Source organism: Dasypus novemcinctus, chromosome 1 (assembly GCF_030445035.2).
Source record: "Dasypus novemcinctus isolate mDasNov1 chromosome 1, mDasNov1.1.hap2, whole genome shotgun sequence".
Lineage (NCBI taxonomy): Eukaryota > Metazoa > Chordata > Mammalia > Cingulata > Dasypodidae > Dasypus > Dasypus novemcinctus.
Genome location: NC_080673.1, coordinates 208,208,101 through 208,227,714, shown reverse-complemented (window position 1 = coordinate 208,227,714; position 19,614 = coordinate 208,208,101). Strand labels below are relative to the sequence as shown.

General features: G+C 67.1%; 1 protein-coding gene across 1 annotated transcript; it reads right to left on the bottom strand.

Annotated features, from left to right (window-relative positions):
• Nucleotides 1-7,981: 7,981 nt before the first annotated feature.
• Nucleotides 7,982-11,262, bottom strand: NKX1-1 (NK1 homeobox 1). Its single transcript, XM_058300443.1, has 2 exons — nt 10,812-11,262; nt 7,982-8,841 (listed from the first exon to the last, which is right to left on the bottom strand). Exons 1-2 carry the CDS (start codon nt 11,260-11,262, stop codon nt 7,982-7,984), a joined length of 1,311 nt encoding a protein of 436 aa, XP_058156426.1.
• Between the last annotated feature and the right edge of the window lie 8,352 nt (nt 11,263-19,614).

Here is a 19,614-nt window from a genome sequence, read left to right as displayed (position 1 = left end):
TGGAGTAATTCTGAGTCCCTGAAGTCTCTGCTTGGTCATCTTAGTGGCCAGTGATGGCTGCACGGAGTTTCTTTATTATTTTTCAGTTCTTTTATTTTCAGAGTTTCTTTAAATGATTTGAATCAAAAAGTCTCCCAGTCTTTGCTGACAAGGCTCTTTATGCTAGTTGGACTCACCTTCAGCGTTCACAGTTTACAGTCTGCCTTGGCCCTCATTTCCAGTTTGCCTGTTTGTGCCGAACCTCAAGGTCAGCCAGAGGTGAGAGCTTAGAACCTGCTCAGACCTTTTTCCTTGGCGTGCGCTCAGCTCCACACATGCCTACGCACGGCCTTCGAAGCCTCCAGGAGCATGTCGGCGCGTTTCAAAGCCTCCTGTGGGCAGCTCACTCCTCAGACATTCCTTTTAAAATGTCTTGGCCTCTTATTTGCCCCAACTGGAATCGCCATCTCAGGCAGCTGCTGTATCTCAGACTATCTCTGGTTGTTTTCAGGAAACCCTCTGGGGATAATGATTCTCCCGCTAAGCCCGCTCTGAGTCAGGTCAGATAAGCCCTAAGAGTGGAAGCTGCTGGGCAAGCCGGCTGGTGGTGCTGATGACCGGTGTGGGACTTCGGGGAGCTCCTCACCCCGGCTCCCCTCCACGGTTCCCACGGCTGGGAGGCTGCTGGTTCCAGAGACGACACAGCAGGGCAGGGGGTGGGACAGGCCACGTCGAAGGTTTCCAGACTCGCTGTTTCTTACCAAGAGTCAGCTCTTGTTTTTTCTTCTTTAAATTATCACGCCTCGGTTTGTTGCAAGCCTTTGGCTAATTTCTAGAGTTCTGACAAGGTGACTTTGCCGGGTTTCCTCTGCGTTGCTGCTTGTCGAGGAGGGGCCTTGGAGACCTTTGCTCTGCTGTTGCTCACGTGTGCCCCCTGCAGCGCGTGGCCTCGTGTGTGCACCATCATCTTTCCCTGGCGCTATTTCCTGGCCTTTTACCGTCCCAGCAGTGTGGCAGCAGAACCCTTGCACATGCACCGTTTCACACATTCCTAGAAGTGGGATCACCGAGTTAAGGGATTTGTGCAATTGTAATTGTGGTTCTTCAGTGTGTCAGTTTGCTCTTCTGAGGCAATGCATGAAAATGCTTCTTCCCCAAACCTTCACCCACCTAGTATGCCAGCACACATTGCGGCCTTTGCCAAGCCGGCTGGGAATGGGGTATCTTGAAGTTTTGGTTGTGAGAGTGCGCGTCTTTTTGTGTGTTTCAGAATTTGTTGTTGCTTTTCTGTGAATTGTTAGTCCATATCTTACCAGTTTTCTGTTGGCTTATTTAAGTTGTAGGACCTCTTTATTTATTAAGAAAACGCATCTGCGTAATGAGTTGCTTATGCTTCTTCAGTTTGTCCTCTGATTTTGCTCATGTTTCCTGCTGGGTAGATTTTTATGTAATTCAATTTATCCATCTTTCAATGCTCCTGAGTTTTGTGTCGTAATTAGAATGCCCCTTCCAACTCTAAAATTATAGTTTTTAAAAATGTGTCCCTGTTTTCTTCTGGTACTTCATGGGTTTCATTTTCACTTTTTTTTTTTTTAAGATTTTTATTTTTTTATTCATTCCCCCCCACCCCCCATTGTCTGCTCTCTGTGTCCATTTGCTGTGTGTTCTTCTGTGTCTGTATTCTTTCAGTGGCCCCAGGAATCTGCGTCTCTCTCTGTTGTGACATCTTGCTGCATCAGCTTCCCCTGTGTGCAGTGCCACTCCTGGGCAGGCTGCGCTTCTTTCCCGTGGGGCGGCTCTCCTTGCAGGCTTGCACGTGGGGCTCCCCTGCCTGGCACGGCACACCTTGAGGGCATGAGCGTGTGGGCCAGCTCACCACAGGGGTCAGGAGGCCCTGGGTTTGAACCCTGGACCTTCCACGTGATAGGCAGACGCTCTATCAGTTGAGCCAAATCCGCTTCCCCATTTTCACATTTAAATCAGTGATCATCTTGGAATTTATTTTGGTATAAAGTGTGAGCCAGAAAATCCAGTTTTTCCATTTCAGGTAGCTGCCAAGTTGTCCAAACACCATTTATTAAATCCATCATTTGCGCACTTGAAATGTCACCTTTGTCACATATTAAAGTCCCTGTACATAGTAGGTTCCATTCTGTCCCTTTGCCCTGTTTGTGCAGTCATGTATTACTATTGTACTGCTTTAGTTCCTGTAGCTTTCTGCTGCTTTTACGTGGACGGCCCTTTTGTATTTTTGTCCATCTGGAGGTGAAGTTGGAAAATGCGGGACGCGGTGGAAGAGAAGAGGATGCTCTTGTGAAGTTTAGTTGAGGCCTGCTTCATGACGGGGAGCTTCCTGTAGATGCTTCCACGGACCTCCAGGGACGCTGTGGAGGAGCAGCGCTGCTCGCCTGCTGCCGGCCGGCGGGAGGGGCCGTGCCAGGGGGCGGGGGCTTCGCTGCTGGCGCCTGGTCAGGCCCCGTGTGCCTCCCCCATGCTGTCCCCGTCCCTGCCCGGCTGTTGCCTGTGGGTCCAGTAGGCTGGGGCACGCCCACGCCCTGAGCCAGACCAGAGCCCCTGGCAGGGAGCAGCAGCCCCGTGGGGGGCCCAGAGGAGCCAGGTGGGGGCTCTGCTGGGCGCGGGGAGCCCCAGGAGGAGCTGAAGGTGGTCCCAGGGCCTCCGAGGACCCTGCAGACCTGCCACCTGGCCTGCCTGGGGCTGGCAGCTCTGGCTCTGCCTCCTCTTGTGCCCCCACCCCTGCAGGGGCCCTCGTAAGGGCCTGGCGAGGTGGGCGGCCGGTGCGTGCGTAGGAGCTCCCTGCAGGGAAGGGCCGGCTCGGTGCCGGGCAGCCCGCCATGGGCCTGTGGGGTGGAGCGCCGTGCCATGCACAGGACGCCAGCCGGGGTGCCGGGAGCCGGGGCACGACACCAAGGCCGTGGACCCTCAGGCAGGGGCACGGCGGCGCTGGCTCAGAAGGGCCAGGCAGAGGCCGCGAGGGCAGGCAGGCGCGGTGGTGCGGGGGCTGCTGGAGCCCATGCCCAGCGCCAGGCCGACGGCTCGGGCCTTGTCTGGTGGTGCTTGCCATGAAGGGGCGGTGGGCCGGCCTGTCGGGCCACGGCCACATCCGGCAGACTGGCCGGCCGGGGAACAGCGGGCTGGCAGAGGGGCAGCAGGGACGGCACGCCAGAGTTCCAGACTGCACTGTGGGGCTGGACAGGTGCCGCCGAAGCGAGGCGTCAGAATCGAGGCTGCTAAGCCTGGAAAACGCCAAGTAACAATGACCTGTGAACACAAGAGTTGGTGTTCCTGTCTTAAAAAGCCTGAAGGTAGGGGCCTGGGGCTGAGGAGGCGGCCACACGGTGCATCGGGGACGCCGTCTCCGTCCCGTTAAGGACATACTACAGGAGCATGTGGCCCCTCACCTCACAGTCCGCAGTGGCTGCTGGGGCTCCAGCCAGTGCCACGGCTGCAGGAGGAAGGAGGAAGGGGGTGTGCCTCCCAGCTGAGCCAGCTCTTTGGGGGGTACAGTCCCGGGACCCTGCCCTGGCACACGCACGTCGCTCTGTAGTCACAGGGAGGCAACGTCCAGCTGCTCCAGAAGCAGGACGTGTGTGGGTGGCCGGCCACGATGGCCTCTCCTTCCTGGGGGGCTGCCTCCAAAGGCCGGCCACGTGGGGGGCGAGGTCGACTGGGTGCCTGGAGGTGGCTCGGGCCCCAGAGCGGAGGTGGGGGGCGCTGCTGGTGGCTGAGCCGGTCAGAGGCGGTGGATGGGCACCCCCTGCAGACAGCCCCTACTTCCGGGGACAGCAGCGGGACCCCTCCTTCCTCCCTCCCTCATCTGCCCTCAGCCCAGGGTTGTCCCACCTCGGCGCGTCCACTGCCGTCCTCCCGGGAGGCCTGTCCCTGGCAGCTCCCCCCAGCCCCAGAGAGCCCAGGCGGGCGCGAGGCGAAGGCCATTCTGGGTCCGAGATGCTGCTTGTGTGGGCGAGGGGGGGGGGCGCGTGGGAGCCGGTGGGGGGCGTGGGGAGCCAGTGGGGGGTGTGAGAGCCCGTGGGGGTGTGGGGAGGCGGTGGGGGCATGGGGGAGCAGGAGGGGGACATAGGGAGCAGTTGAGGGGTGTGGGGGAAGCAGGTGGGAGTGTGGGAGCTGGTGGGGGGCGTGAAGGCCCGTGGGGGTGTGGGGGAGCAGGAGGGGGACATGGGGAGAAGGTGGGAGGGGCAGGTGGGGGTGTGGGGAGCCGGTGGGGGCGTGGGGGAACAGGTGGGGGACATGGGGATCAGGTGGCCTGAGGGGAGAGGTGGGGGTGTCAGAGGAACAGTGGGGACATGGGGAGCAGGTGGGGTGTGGGGGGAGCAGGCGGGGGGCCTGGAGAACAGGTGCAGGTGGGGATAGGGGGAGCCGTGGATGCGTGGGGGAGGCGGTGGGGTGTCGGAAGAGCAGGCGGGGCGGGGCAGGCGTCCCCGGGGCGTGGGTGCTGGCTGAGCCCCCGCGAAGCGCGGCTGAGTGGCCGGTGCTTGCCCGGCTGAAGGTGGGCCTGGGGAAGGGCAGGCCCTGGGTGCCCGGCAGCCACTCGGAGTCACCCCCAGGAGACTACAGCCCCCAGGCTCCCTTGACCAGGAGCGGTCACGTGACAGCTTTGGCCAAGGAGACGTCAGCAGCTGTTGCACGGGCTTCTGGGAGAGCTCCTCAAATGAAGGGTGCGCCTGATGAAGAAGTGGTGGCAGGCGCTCGGCCTCCACACCTGTGAGGACGAGGGCTCTCGGGCAGGCGTGGCGTGGCCAGAACTGGACGGAACCTGCGTGTGTGGCCACGGGGCCCGGGGCGGCCTACGGCCAGAGCACCACGCACAGCAGCAAAATAAAGTCTCGGTGGAACGCCTGTTCATTCCTGCAGTCACCCCTCACCCAACCCGCACCCCAGGAGCCTGTGGACTGTGGGCTGGGTACAGGGCGGGGGAGAGCAGGTGGGGGTGCGCCAGGGAGGGGCTTCCTGGGGAGCTTTGCCCCAGGGGTCCGGATGAGCTGCTCCTGGGCAGGGAATAAGGAGGCCGCGGGGGCTGGGTGCGGGCGGTGGGGGGCGGTGGGGGCTGGTGGGGGGCGGTGGGGGGCAATGGGGGAGCTGGGTGCGGGCAGTGGGGGGCGGTGGGGGAGCTGGGTGCGGGCAATAGGGGGTGGTGGGGGGCTGGGTGCGAGAAGTGGGAGGCGGTGGGGGGCTGGATGCAGGCAGTGGGGGGTGAGGGAGCTGGGTGCGGGCAGTGGGGGGCGGTAGGGGGCTGGGTGCGGGCGGTGGGGGGCGGTGGGGGGCTGGGTGAGGGCGGTGGGGGGCTGGGTGTAGGTGGTGGGGGGCGGTGGGGGGCTGGGTGCGAGAAGGGGGCGGTGGGGGAGTTGGGTGTGGGCAGTGGGGGCTGGGGGAGCTGGGTGCGGGCAGTAGGGGTGGGCGGTCTGGGTGTGGGCAGTGGGAGGTGGTGGGGGCCGGGTGCGCTCAGCGCGGTTCTGGGGCCCTGGGGTGGAGGCTGATGGCAGCAGGATGGGTCCTGGGAGCTGGAGGGACCAGGGAGCAGAGTGCTCGGAGCTGCGGCTCAGACCAGGGGGCAGCCACAGGCTCCCGGAGCCTGGTGGGGGCAGGGGCGGCGGGGCCGCTTGAGGGTGACAAGAAAGCAGCGGGAGGAGCCCGCACCCCAACATCCGCAAGGGCCTGGTGAGGCACAGGGGTGCGGGGGGGGCTGAGCCTGGGGCTGGGCTGGGGGCTCCTCTGGGAGGGGGCAGCGTCGGAGCGGAAGTGGCGGCATCGGGGTGGGGGATGAGGGCAGCACAGCAGGTGCCTGGACGCCAGAGAGGCCGGGAGCAGGCGGCGCCCCTGCTCCAGAGCAGGGCTTGTGGGACATGAGGCCCAGCGCCAGCTGAGGGCCGAGCGGGGGCCTGGGGGTGGGCGGGGAGGGGCTGGCGAGTGGGCGTGACCCTCAGCCTGGGCTCAGGGCCTGCCCCTGGGTGGCGGGAGGGCCCCAGAGTGGCCACTGCGGCTCTGGGTGGGCCTCGGAAGGCAGCCACGGTCAGTGGTGACGGGGTGGAGAAGGGTCCCCTCAGGTGGAGGCAAGGGGCGAGGAGCAGCCCTGTGGCCAGCGCTCCTGTCTCCCCCGTGGAGGGTGCTGGCGTGGCCGCCCCCGGGGACAGGTGGAGAGCGAGGGCTGGGTGTCAGCACCCCACCCTGGAGCACGGGCTCCTGGCGGCCCTGACCTGGTCCTCGGGCAACAGCCTGTCATCTCGTCCTGGGGATGTGCTTCCAGTGAGGCAGGGACAGATCCCACTCCTTAGCTCCCACCTGCGGTCCCCGCGGGCCGGTGGAGGTGGCCTTCCCAGGCTCTTCTGGGGGAGCACCCCCTCAGCACCCCACCGGCCAGCACCCAGCAGTGCCGACGACTTCACTGGGTGCCCAGAGCCTCTGGGGACAGCCCAGTCAGCTGTCCATGCTCGCGATGCACAGGCCTCCTCGAGACCACAGGTGTCCCCGGCGGCACCCCGGGGCCATCCGCCAGCCCCGGCCGCACAGGCTGGTGCACACACTCACCGAGCACCTTCGGATCGGCCGGGCGGGCGCCTTGCGGGGCTTGCGGGACGGTAGAGGGGAGAGCAGGGAGGGGGCCCGCGGGGCGGGGCAGTGATGACACCCAGCTGTGCCTGGCAGGGGCTTTTCACGCACTCCCGGTGCTGTGCAGTCCCGGGAAGCCAAGGAACGGAGGCGCTGAGGGCGCCAGAAGCTGGGTGCTCCGGCGGTGGCAGCAGGGTGGGGCGGTTCCGGCTCGTTCCAGTCCCTCCTGCCTGCCCAGCGCTGGCCCTGGGCCCCCAGCTGAGGTCACAGGCCGCAGGGGCTTCCCTTCCACTCGGCCCAGGGCGTTCACTGCCGCCTCCCTCCCCGCACCGGGGGACATTCTGCCCCCAGCCCCTGCCTCAGCCCCTGCACTGCCCTCAGTTTGCTCCTCGCAAATGCTGGGGTCGCTTGGACAAGTGGCAGGCCCGGGCCAGCTCACCCAGCTCCCCCCACTTGCCCAGGGCTCGGGCGCGGAGCCGCAGCGCTGCCAGGGTGCCACTCCCACCCCACCCCAGCCCCGCGCCAGCCCAGCTCCCCTCCGTGCGGGTCTCCGAGCCCTCCCCACCTTGCAGCCGGGCTGCGGGGGGCGGCACCCGGAATGGGCGCCTCGTGCACCGGTCCCCACGACCCCGGTGCCGCGCGGGCTGCCAGTCGGTGCAGCCCCGGTCGGCGCACCCTGCTCAGGGTGGGTCCCCGGCCGAGCCGGGCCTCGGGGACCGAGAAGAGCGAGAGGCGGTGGCTGCGGGGCGGGACAGCACCGGACTCCCGCCAGGGGCGGTCTTGGGCAGGTGCCTGGGCTCCACGGAGCCCTGTGTCCCCTCCTGGGGCCGGGCAGGGCAAGGGGCCACCCGGGCTGAGGGTGAGCGGGGCGGGAGCGCGGCCTGCGCAGAGAGTGGCGCCGCCAGCCCTGGCCCCACGCCTGGCGCGGACCCCCAGGCCTGCCGGAGGCCACAGGCGAGAGGGGGCGCAGCCATCGGGCTGGGGCGCGGGGGAGGCGGAGAGGGGACCTCGGGGACCGCAGTCGCACCGCGCGCCCTTCCAGCCGCTGCGCCGCCCCGAGATGAACGCAGGGCCGCGCCCGGGCGCACGCCAACCCAGCCGGCGGGCGGGGACCCCGCGGGGCGCTTCGCTCCGGTTCCGCCCCACCGAGGCGCGGCAGAGCTCGTCCCAACGTCGGGCCTGAGCGGCGAGATGGGAGCGCAGGCCCGAGAGCTGGGAGCCCGGGAGCCGCGCGGCTCCTGCCGTTTATTGACTGGACTCAGTCCCTCAAAGTGCTCGCGGCGGCCGCGCCCGCCCGGACTCGCCCAGACTCTTCTCAGCTGAAAACCTTAGGCCCCAGTCGCCGGTTTACAGAGTCCCCGGCGGATGCCTGAGGCGAGGGCCGTCCCGCCGCCGCCGGCGCCCCGCGCGCCCCGCGCGCTCAGAGGTGCGGCGCGTAGAAGGCGGGCGCGCCGTACGTCTGCGAGCCCAGCACAAAGGGCGAGAGCACCGCCGGGCTCGACAGGAAGGGCAGCTGCGCGGCGCACACCAGGCCGCCGGGGCCGTGCGCCGGGTACCCCGCCGGGCCGTGCATGGCGAGCGGGGCGCCCATGGGCGGCGACGGGCTGAGCGGGCTCAGGCCTCCGGGCAGCCCCGCGCCCGGCCCCGCGCCGGGCCCCGCGCCCGCACCGCCACCGGTCGGGGCGCTCGTGTCGGCGCCCGGGTTCTGCTTCTTCCACTTGGTGCGCCGGTTCTGGAACCAGATCTTCACCTGCGTCTCGGTGAGGCTCAGCGACAGCGCCAGGTTGAGGCGCTCGCACACCGACAGGTAGCGCGTGGCCTTGAACTTGTTCTCCAGCGCCACGAGCTGCTCGTAGGTGAAGGCGGTGCGCGCGCGCCGCGGCTTGCCCGACTTGGAGTCGGAGCCCGTGCGCTTCCGCTTGGGCTTCGCCGCGGTCCCTGCTGCGCCCTGCGGGGCCGTCCCCGCGCCACCCGGCGGCGCCGCCGAAGCCCCCGGCGGGCCCGGGGCTCCAGGCGAGGTCCCGCGCCCGGGCGCGGCGGTCTCGTCGGCAGCGCCGGGGGCCTCGGCCTCGCCCGGGCGGCCCGACCCGCGGGCCCCGAGGTCGCCGCCGCCGCCGCCCCGCGCCTCTTCCACGCCGCGCGCCACCTCCGCCTCGGGCGCCGCGTCCTCGTCCTCGTCGTCCTCGGCCGCCTCGTCGCCGCTGTCCGCGCTCGGGCTGCGGCCGCCGCTGCTGTAGCCGTTGGCCTCGGCCTCGTCGGCCTTGAAGGGGCCGCCTGCGTCTGCGGACGAGGACGGGACAGCGACAGGACCGTTAGGAGCGCGCCCCCCGGCGCTCCGCCCGCTGCCCCCGAGGCCTTTCCCGCACCCCGGGCCCTTCTCGGCGCTCCGTCCCCTCCCTCCTCGTTCGCTGGCTTCCCGCCCTCCGCGCCGCCGCGCCTCCTCTCCCGCGTCCCTCCCCTATTTCTTTCCATCGAAAAGCCCCGTCCCGCGGCCTTCGCCCTCCCGCCGCCTTCCCGGCGCGCTCGCCGCCGCCCCGGCGAGGGGGCACCAGCGGCGCCTGTGCCCAAGCCGGAGCAGGGCGAGCTGGCGCGGGCGGCCGGGCGCCGGCTCAGCGGGGAGCCGCGGGGGCGCGCATCGATCCTTGGGCAGATGCAAACGTAATTAAACTCATTTTGTGTAATGTACAAACTAGTTAACGGCCATTTAATTTATTTCGGCGTATATTACCCTCCAATTACAGGCGGCGCGGGGCCAGGCGATTAAGGCGCACTTAGGGCCGGCCGGGCAGAGGCCTGGGCCGGGGCCGGGGCCGGGGCCGGAGCCGGGCGCGGGGAGGCGCTTCTGGGCCCTGGGCTGGGCGGCTCAGGGTAGCCCCGGCCCCTGCGCGGCCCCTGGGCGCTGCGGCCCACCCGGGGGAGGCGGGCAGCGCGGGGTCGGCGGGGCTGCAGCGGAGTCGGAGAAGCGGCCCTGGGTCCTCCAAGCCCAAGCTCGGGATCGTCGCACTTTCTCCAAAATGTGGAAGCAAAGGGTCAATCCTGGCAGAGCCTCCCGGGTTGGTTTATGTCCCCCAGGGGGTCGTCCAGTACAAGATGGGATTCTGGGCAGTGCCCTCTAGAGTGCCACACAGCCAGGGCGCCCCCAGCTCGGGCAGGGTTGGCACCCAGGGGTGGGAGTGGGGGGATAAATGAGAGAAAAGGTTCTGGCTGCTCGTCCGACGGCAGCCTGCGAGATCCCGGGAAGTGGGACCCCGCCCTGGCAGCTGCACCCACGCAGCCCCTGGCCCCTGCCCGGGAGCTAGGAGTGGGATGCCCTGGTGGAGCCCGGCCCAGATGCCCTCTCGGAACCAGCCAGAGCCGAGGTGCCCACGGCCCAGGATGGGCTCCGTGGCACAGGCTCCGAGGACAGCCGCAGCGAGTGCGGTCTCCCGCAGCTAGCCGGGATCCGGCTGCGGCCTCACCTCCACCGAGCAGAAGGATCCCAGAGCAGGTGCGGGGAGGCTTCTCGCCCAGAGTCGGCTGCCCAGCTCTGCCCGCCCGGTCCGGGCAGGTGCAGGGGTCGGGAAGTTGGAGGGAGGATGGGCGGGGGGCGAGGGGCACAAAAAGCAATCAGGAGCGGTCGAAGGCAATTCGCGATCGATAGCGGCCCCTAATAAGTGTAATGGGTTTTAATCGAGTAATTATCCGAATTTTGACCCTATAATTTAGATGTTCGGGGGGAGTTTGCAAGGTGCTTGAAAGAGATATGCAGGCTGCCGTAATGGGATATCGACCCGGCCGGGGGCGCGGGCCGCCCCCATTACCGGCCGCTTTCCGCCGCTAAGCACATTTCCCCTTAACTGTAATCGAAGGGATTTAATTGTTTTCCCAGAGATAACCAGCGTTTTGTCACAATTAGTCTGATTTCTCAAAAAAAAAAAAAAATGCAGGCGAGGAGGGAGGGAGGCCTCAGGCAGCCAGGGCGGGCGTGGGGAGGTCACGTCCCCGCCACCACGGGCACCGGCCGCCCTCGCAGGACCGGAGAGCGCAGCGGTGGACCCGGGACCCACCTCCCAGCCCCGCAGCCCCTCGCCCGGCCCGGCCTTTCCCGAGGCCGCGGGGCCGGGCGTGCCGGTGCGGGCCCCGGAGCCCGGATCCGGCGGAGGCCGCGGGCCCCGCGCGCGGCGAACTTTCCGCAGAGCCCCGGCGCCCGGCCGCGAGCAGCCGCTGCGCACCTCCCACCCGCGCCCCGGGGCCGGCCGCGTCCTACTCACGCGGCGGCTCCGCTCCGGCCGCGGCTGCCGCGGCTCCGACTCCCCCGGAGGCGGCGAGGGCGCGGCGCTCCAGCTCCTCTGCGCGCGGCGGCCGTCCCGGGGTGGCGGGGACCGGGGCGCACGGGGCGCACGCGGCGGGGCCCAGCAGCAGGCAGCGGCGCCTCCCGCTGTTGAACTTGCTGGGGTCCAGGATGTCCAGCACCGAGAAGGAGGTGGGGCGTGGGGGCGCGGCGGGCCGGGCGGCCCCGGCCCCCTCGGGCGCCGCGGGCACCGTGTCGCTGGCCGCGAGCGGCGGCGCTCCGGCCCGGGGGAAGGCGGGCAGCTCGGCGCGCCCGTCCATGGCGTCCCGGGCGCAGGCGGGTGCGGGCGGTGCGGGGCCCGGGCCCGGCCCGGGGGGCGGCGGTGGCAGCGCGGGGCTGTCCCCGGGAGCAGCCGGGCCGCTTGCGCTCATGCCGGCCTCCCGCCGCCTGGGCCCCGCGGGCTACTGCGCTTCCATCCCCGCGGAGGCGGCCCGGCTCGGCTCGGCTCGGCGCCGCTTCCCGCGCTGGCCGGTGCTGCCCGGCGCTCCGCTCCGCCCCCGCCTCAGGCGCCCGCCGCGCCCGGCCCGCGCATTTATGGCGGCCCGGCCGGCGGCGCACACGCGCCCCCACGCCGCACACACGTGCGCCCGCAGGCGGCCGCGGGGCTCCGCGCCCTCGTTAGCGCGCGCGCCTAATTGGCTGCGAACGGTCCCGGGCGGAGGAGGCGGGCCCGAGCGGGACACACCGACCCAGCCGCCCGCCGGACCGACAGACGCTCAGTCCCCGGCCAGAGCGAGCCCGCGAGCGGCTCCCGCGGCCGGCGGCTCCCGCGGCGCCTCCGCTCGTCCGCAGAGCCGCGCCGCCTCCTCGGCCGAGGGGGAGGAGACAGGGCTGCCTTTTAAAGAATTGCGGGGAGCGGGGCGGGGGCCGCGGAGGCCCGGGGCGCCCGGCCCGCGGCGCCAACAGTTGGTCAGGCCACTCCGCGCGGGACGCGGCGGCCCGGCTCGGCCTCGCTGCGACCCGCCGGGCGCGGGGCCCCGGAGCTCCCTCGGCGACGGGGGCGGTGGGTGGGGGGAGCGGTGGTCCCCGCGCGCGGACTCGCGGGCCCGGCAGCCCCGCTGCGCGCCCCTGGGGTTTCGGCCGCGCCTCGCTCCGTCGCTCCCGCTCGGGTCTCCCCCTGCGTCGCAGGATCGCCTTCGCTCAGGGGCTCGGCCCCTCCAGCCTCCCGCGCCCGCCCCCCGCACCTCGTCCAATTAGGGCCCGGCTGGTCCCCGGGTCGCTCATTAGGAGCGGAATCGACAACGAGGCGGGCTGACGTCCCTCCCGCCCCCGCCCGCAAAACTGGGGCCTGCGAGAGCGGCCCCGCGGCAGGCGGCCTGCGGGGACCCCGGGCCCTCCCTCAGGCGGAATGGGCTCCTCCAGGAGCGAGACGCGCTGCGGCCCCTGCGCTCGGGCTGGGTTTGGGCACGTTTGCTCTCCGGCGGCGGGGTTGGCCCGGCGGGGCCTGGCGGCCCTCGCAGCGGCGGCCGCGCGGCGGGGCCTGCCTCCCCCGCCTCCTGTGCAGCCAGCGAGCAGAAGGGCCGCCGGCCGGGACCCAGGTGGGAGCGGGCGCGGGGGTGCGGGCGCGAGCGGCGTCCGGGGGCGCGGCTGCGTGTGACGAGTGTGAGTGTGTGCGCGCGCCGCCTCGCACTGCGGTCCCGGGAGCCGGCTCCGCGCACAAGGACGGGGCCTTTGCAATTACCGCAGGCAATGAGCCTTTGGAAGCAGAAATTAAAAGTTGAGAGGAATAATGGGGGACCGATTGGCAGTAATTTGGGCCAAGCTCGGACATGCTGAGCCTCACGGCTGCTGGGACCGAGGGGCGGCCCGGCCTCCCGCCCCCTGCTCTCCCCTCCCCGCGCCTCTCTGACTCTCCCCCGCAGGCCGGCGGGTCCCGAGATTCCAATCAGACCCCACGACGCTGTGTCCTTCCTTGCCAGGACTTGATTATTCTTTATCTTTAAATTATAAATCACCTCCGGGGGAAGGAGGGCGGGCAATCCCTCATCTCGGGGAGGTAATTACTCCTTCCCGCCTCCTGCGCTCTCTCCCTCCACCCCTCCTCCAGCTACGCCTGAATATAGCTGTGCACCATCCGCACCCGCCGCCCACGCCCACGCCCATTCACAAGCACGCACCGACACGCGCACCCATTCATGAGCAAGACGCCGAGCTCCGGCGGGACTCCCAGAGGACCCCATCCCTGCAGCCCCCCCAAGTACCCTCATTCCTGCAGCCTCCCCAGGTGCCCCCACATTCTGCAGCCCCCCAGGTGCCCCACCCCTGCAGCCCCCCAGGTGCCCCCCACTCCTGCAGCCCCCCAGGTGCCCCCCACCCCTGCAGCCCCCCAGGTGCCCCACCCCTGCAGCCCCCACAGGTGCCCCCCACCCCTGCAGCCCCCCAGGTGCCCCACCCCTGCAGCCCCCACAGGTGCCCCCCACTCCTGCAGCCCCCCAGGTGCCCCACTCCTGCAGCCCCCCAGGTGCCCCCCACCCCTGCAGCCCCCCAGGTGCCCCACCCCTGCAGCCCCCACAGGTGCCCCCCACCCCTGCAGCCCCCCAGGTGCCCCACCCCTGCAGCCCCCACAGGTGCCCCCACCCCTGCAGCCCCCACAGGTGCCCCCCACCCCTGCAGCCCCCACAGGTGCCCCCCACTCCTGCAGCCCCCCAGGTGCCCCACCCCTGCAGCCCCCCAGGTGCCCCCACCCCTGCAGCCCCCCAGGTGCCCCCCACTCCTGCAGCCCCCCAGGTGCCCCACCCCTGCAGCCCCCCAGGTGCCCCCCACTCCTGCAGCCCCCCATGCCTGTCTTGGTAACCCCCTTTAACTCTTTCCGTGAAGAGGCCCCTGCTCAGACGCTGGGCTCCTGCCCCAGGCGCAGGTGCGGGGAGCCCTGGGGCAGGAGGGGGGCCTTGAGGGGCGGGTCCACCACTGCCCCAGCTCTGGGTGGTCCGGTATCAGGTGTCAGTGAGGCAAAGGGCAAGCCCACCCCTCCCAGCACCCGCATGCCCCAAAGCCTCTGTCCCCGGCAGAGGCTGCCGCTCCCTGCCGGCCATCAGGCAGCTCCCCGCTGCAGTGGCGCCTCCCACGCTCGCCTGGGGGCGCCGGCCAGGTCGGCGTCCACGGCCACACTCTGGACCCCACTTCAGGAGAGGTGCGTGGTGACCGTGAGGGGTCCCCAGGCCCCCTCTGCCCAACTTTCATCGAGAATGAACTGCGCACTGGTAAAAAGATAGGATTTTTGTATAGTATAGATAGAGCGTAATGTGATCATTATCACTAAGACACAATAAATAGAATAGTGTATAGTGAATGCGAGGCGTGATCCGCGTAACAGGACAATACGTTATAAGGTAACGCACGGCTGCCGGGTGTTCTCCACAAACACACACTCCACACGGCCGAGCCGCCCCCGCCGAGGCGTGGGAGGGCCCCCGGGCTGTCCTGCTCAGACAAAAGCCTGCGGCTGTCGGAAGCACCGAGGTCCTGGGCTCCCTTCTCTCTCCATCCCTCCTCTCTTTGCCGCCCCCTCCATTCTAAAGAGAGCTGCGCGGGGCGCAGCGCTGCGTCCCTGGGGAACGGGGATGGCCAGTGGGCCTGAGGGTCACCTCCGGGCCAGGGGGGGCCCTGCGCTGCTTTCCCAGGGGACGCGTGGGCACATCCTCCCGGGCCCCACCCCTCCTCATCTCCAAGGACCTACCCTGACCACTGAGACGCTCTGCCCGCCCCCCAGATCCCCGGAAACGCGCCCCTCCCCCCATGTAGCGCCGGGCGTCAGCGCCATAAAGACATCCTCTCACTCCTAATCACAATTGATTGTCAATTAGACCCTCATTTGCGCAATCTTTGCCCATCTGCCATCTCAGGTTATCTCCGGGCCACCAGCTCCACTTGCAGGGCCCCAGGTGGGCACTGACAGGTGAGTCAGCTCCTGGGACGCGGCTGTACGGTCTGCTCAGCGACGGGAAATGCCTCCTTCGCGGCTGAACGCCCAGCGAGGGCCAGGGTGGGGGTGGGGTGCTATTGGGGGGAGGGGGCGAGGCCGGGATCAACATGGGACGAGGGTGGGAATCTGGGGGAGGAGCTGGTGGAAAAGAATCCTTGGAGGGGGCCTGGGAAAGAGGCGATGGGGGCAGGGCTTAAAGGAGGGGGGGGGGCAGGTCAGCGCCCGTGCCCTTCGGCTCCCGGCACCGCGCGTGGAAGGTTTGGGAGGGCAAGAGAGGGACCGCGGGCGCCGGTCCTGCCGCAGGCTCACCGCGGGCTTCCGAAGCCCCTTCCCAGCTTTTCTGCCTGTCAGTCGTGCGGATTGGACACCACGTGCTCTCCAAGGCCCCTGTACGCTGCCCCCGTGGGTGGGATGACCACAGGATCACAGCCTTTTACTTTGTACGTGCGCTCTCTTCTCCGCGTGCAGCTGGAGAGTGTGTGGGACAGGCTGGGAGACGCCGTGCGGGGGGCTCGCCACGCGCGCTTTGTGCTCCGTGGGCCTCGTGCCGGGCTCCAGGCCCCTCACGCCTCGCTGCGAAACGCGCTGGGCAGCGTTGCTCTCCAGTTGGCCCTCGGGCTCGCTGCGTCCGGGCTGGACCCCACCCCTGGCCTGAGCTGCAGGGCGCAGAGGCGGCCCCCGCGGGGCTCCGTGGGAAACCCGGTTCTCCCTAGAGTTTGGGAATTGGGCGGCGAGTCACGTGCGTGTTGGCGTCATCCTCTTCCCTTAGGTGTCTCCTAAGGGACAGCGCACCCCAAACGCCAGAGGAGGGAGGGCGCCAGGGCCGCCCGCCTCCCCGGAGCGCCCGGCACGGCGGAGCCCCTTCAGCACCGCGGACAGCGCCAGCGACCCGCGCGTTCCCCTCCGCCGCGGCTGCCGTCCCGCGGGCGGGCCGTGGTGGAGTCTGGGTCCCAGGTCCGAAGCCGCTCAATGACCCGCCAAGCCAGGACTCGCCACGGCGGGGACTCCGGCGGGCGTTGCCTGGGTTTGAATTCCGCTATTTGCACGTTGCTGAGTTCTGAGATGTAAAGGATCTGGCTCGTGGCAAGGGGTCAGGGGATGCAAAGGTGAGGGGTCAGCCCTTTGGAACCTAAAAGCAAGCCTGGAAACCTCAAAAACGGGAGTCCTCATGCACTGCTCGCGGGAATGTAAAATGGGGAAGCATTTCACAGTTTCTTAAAGCTTTGAATATACCCCTACCATGTGACCCAGTTATCCCACTCGGGTAAAACACGTGCCCACACGGCCTGTACACGACTGTGCAGGTGCAGACCAGCTTGATGGGAAACAGCTGCAAACTGTGGATGGACCAAGTGTGGTCTCGCCACACAGAGGCAGGCATCAGTACAAGGGGACCAGCCACCGCCTGACACATGCAAAACTGTGGAGGAACCTAGGCATAATCATACAAAACGAAAGAAGCCAGTGAAAAACGCCCTGAATGCAAGGCACTAATAACGAGGGAGTAGCTGGGAAGCCTGTATCCTCTGAATGTTTTTTCTGTCAACCCACAACTTCTCTAATAAAAAGTATCTTAAAAAGAGCATATACTTCATGATTTATATAAAATTCTAGAAAGTGGGAACTAATCTTTAGCGACTGAAAGCAGATCACGGGTGGCTTGGGGGCGGGGGAGGGCACGGGGAGAGGCGTTAGGGAGGAATTACAAAAGGATGCCAGGCACTCCGGGTGTTATGGAGATCATCATAACTTCATTGTGGCGATTGTTTCACGAGTGTATACATGTGAAAGATTCATCAAAGCCTATACTTCAACATGTGCAGTGTATGTGCATCAGTTATACCCCCAATAAATGTGAAAAACAAAGCTCTCCAGAAATAAAAGGGATGTTACAAAGATTGGCGCACAATTGATCATTGTTGAAGCTGGCGAGGGGCACATGGGGCAGGATGATCCGTTATTTAATTTTTTCTGATTTTGTGTATGTTAGATAAGTTCCACAACAATTGTTTTTATTACAAAATTCAAACTCAAGTTGTAGACTTTTCTATGGCATCATACTGGGGGGCGGGGGGTGGGGGGTTTGTTCCCTGGGGCTGGGGGCTCGTGGGCTCAACAAAGGTGGAAAGATCTGGGGAAGGAGGTTCCCGGCCGGCGGGGACGGAGGGGCCCCCTTGTGCCGTCACCCCCTCCGAGTTAGAGTCGGCAGGTACGGGGAGGGGGCTACGGGGGGTGTCTGAGAACTGATAGTCGTCTGTTGATTTAGCCAATTTGAACTTGACGCACGAAGCAAAGTTCCCGGCTGTGCTTCTCAGGCCCGGGCCTGGCCCCCCTCGCCCTGCACGGAGGGGTTCGTTTCTGCACAAGCGTGTCCGCGGCGTCTTGCTCTGCCCCATCGACTAACGTTGAATCTACTGGGTGAGCTAGAGGCCAGGGCAGCCCCGGGCGTGTGTGTGCACACGTGTGCGTGAGTGAACACAGCTGTGCTGGGTGGATCCCTGGCTGTCTCTCTCTCACCAGGACCTGTCCCCGAGGCTATTTTGGGGAATATAGGCCCCATGGAAGCCATGTGTTTTATGGGCATGTGATGGTGGGAAATCTAGTGCTTTCTTAATTTTAAAAAAATTTATCCCCCCCCAGTCATCTGTTCTCTATGTCCATTCGCTGTGTGTTCTTCTGTGTCTGCTTGTATTCTTGTCAGTGGCACTCTTTTTGTTGCATCATCTTGCCATGTCAGCTCTCTCTGTGTGCGGCGCCACTCCTGGGCAGGCTGCACTTTTTTCACACTGGGCAGCTCTCCTATGGGGTGCACTCCTTGCATGTGGGGCTCCCCTACGTGGGGGACACCCCTGTGTGGCAGGGCACTCCTTGTGCTCATGAGCACTGCACGTGGGCCAGCTCATCACACGGGTCAGGAGGCCCTGGGTTTGAACCCTGGACCTCCCGTGTGGTAGGCGGACGCCCTATCAGTTGAGCCAAATCTGCTTCCCTAGCGCTTTCTGAATACTTTAGAAGTCCTGCTGATTTCCAATGTAGCACCCAGGCACATTTGGACACGGCCTGAGGCGGGGCCGCGCCAGCTGTCCACAGAGGGGTCCCTGCATCCGTGCGCGAGGGCTTTCGTGGCTGGAGAGCACAGCACACCATGCCTCAGGGTCCCGGCTGCTAAATCAGTCCCGGGCGGTGGGTGGGCTTCACAGCAGGAACTGACCGGCTCCCGGCTTCAGAGGCCGGCCCCCTCCTCAGGTGGCATCTTCTGCGGCCAGGCCGTCTGTGGCGCTCCGGGTGCTTCCATCACGCGGCCACGCCCGAGGCTCCAGCTCTCCTTTCTTTTCCCGGTTGCAACGACTTCCGCTCCTGGCTGCTCCCGGAGGCGCCTCCTGTGGCCTTCCCTGTAAGGCCGTCCTGACTCCGCCGGCCACACCCTAGCTGAAGTGCCACTTCCAAAGGTCCTGTTTGCACTGGGCTCGCGCATTAATCTTAATCCACAGAAGGGAATGGATTAGGATTAGGAATATGTTTTTCTGGGGTACATAATTCAATCCCCAACAAGCCCCTAGAGCGGAGGTGGTAATAAACGCTGGGGAACCCCTCCCAGAGGCCACGGCGGTCCTGAGTTCTTGCTCCAGAGCCACAGTCACCAGATGGTGGGGGGAGACCAAGACCCCCAAGCTCAGCCCAGGGCTCACCCTCCAGGCACACGCCCCCCCCCCCCGCCCAGCCCAGCCCCCCGACTCAGCACCTCAAACTGCTCTCCTCTGTCTTGATTGTCTCACGCCCAAGCAGCATGTCATGCCAGAGACACCCCACTCCTCCCAGCTCAGCCTTGCGCCTGGGAGCCCCCCGGGCCGGTCGCCGCGCTGAGGGGCAGCATTCACCTGCCACCTGGTGCGCTCGTGGCTTCCGGGGCTCCGGGCAGTGCAGGCTCTGCTGGGGCCTTGCCCTTCTCTGTCCCCCAGATGGCAGCCTGGAAGGTCCCTTGGGGCCCAGCACCCAACACCGAGGTGCGGGAAACAGGGCGCCCTGGGGCCTCTCATGGCTCAAAGGACCCAGGGAGGCCGTCTGCTCCGCAGGGAGGAGAGGCAGGTCCCGCAGCTCCCTGATGGCGCAGGGCCGGGACACGGATGACTGCAGGGCCGGGGAGGGGGCAGGGGCCTGGCTGCTCCGTCAGGGCTGGGAGTGCTGGGGAGGGGCAGGGGGCCTGGCCGCTCCGTCAGGGCTGGGGGTGCTGGGGAGGGGCAGGGGCCTGGCTGCTCCGTCAGGGCTGGGGGTGCTGGGGAGGGGCAGGGGGCCTGGCCGCTCCGTCAGGGCTGGGGGGTGGGGGGCAGGGGCGCTGACTGCTGTTGTGGCTGCAGAGGCTCCGGCTAGTTGACCCCCACTTGAGGGCAGCTGGCCTCGAGGGGTTAACTGACCAGAGGCAGGGCGGGGTGGGTCCTCACCTTACAGACGTCACCTTACAGACAGGCCACCCAGGAGGGTGCTGGTGCTCTAAGGTGCCGGTGCCGGGGCGGCAGGGAGGGCAGTCCAGGCGGGGAGCCGGGTCCTCCCTGCCCCAGCTGTGGTGCTCCCGACCCTCCTCCCTGCCCCCTGCTCCATGGGCCTCTCTGTCTGCTGCGGGCCCGCTTGGGAGGGGGCGGGAGGGCCCCAGGTGCTGCCAGCACCTTGGGCTCCAAGCTTGGGGCGCACGCCCCACTGCTGGTGTCACCAGTCGCCTGGGGCTTGTACGGAGGGGGCTGCAGCACCCTGGACCCCGGGCCTCAGGGTCTCCCGCTGACCATGGCGTCCACCTCTGCGAGGCACC

Coding starts and splice junctions, on each gene's coding strand:
- NKX1-1 (XM_058300443.1), bottom strand. CDS start 11,262: ATGAGCGCAAGCGGCCCGGCTGCTCCCGGGGACAGCCCCGCGCTGCCA. Junction 8,842..10,811: donor GGCCGGAGCGGAGCCGCCGC/GTGAGTAGGACG, acceptor CCTCGTCCGCAG/ACGCAGGCGGCCCCTTCAAG.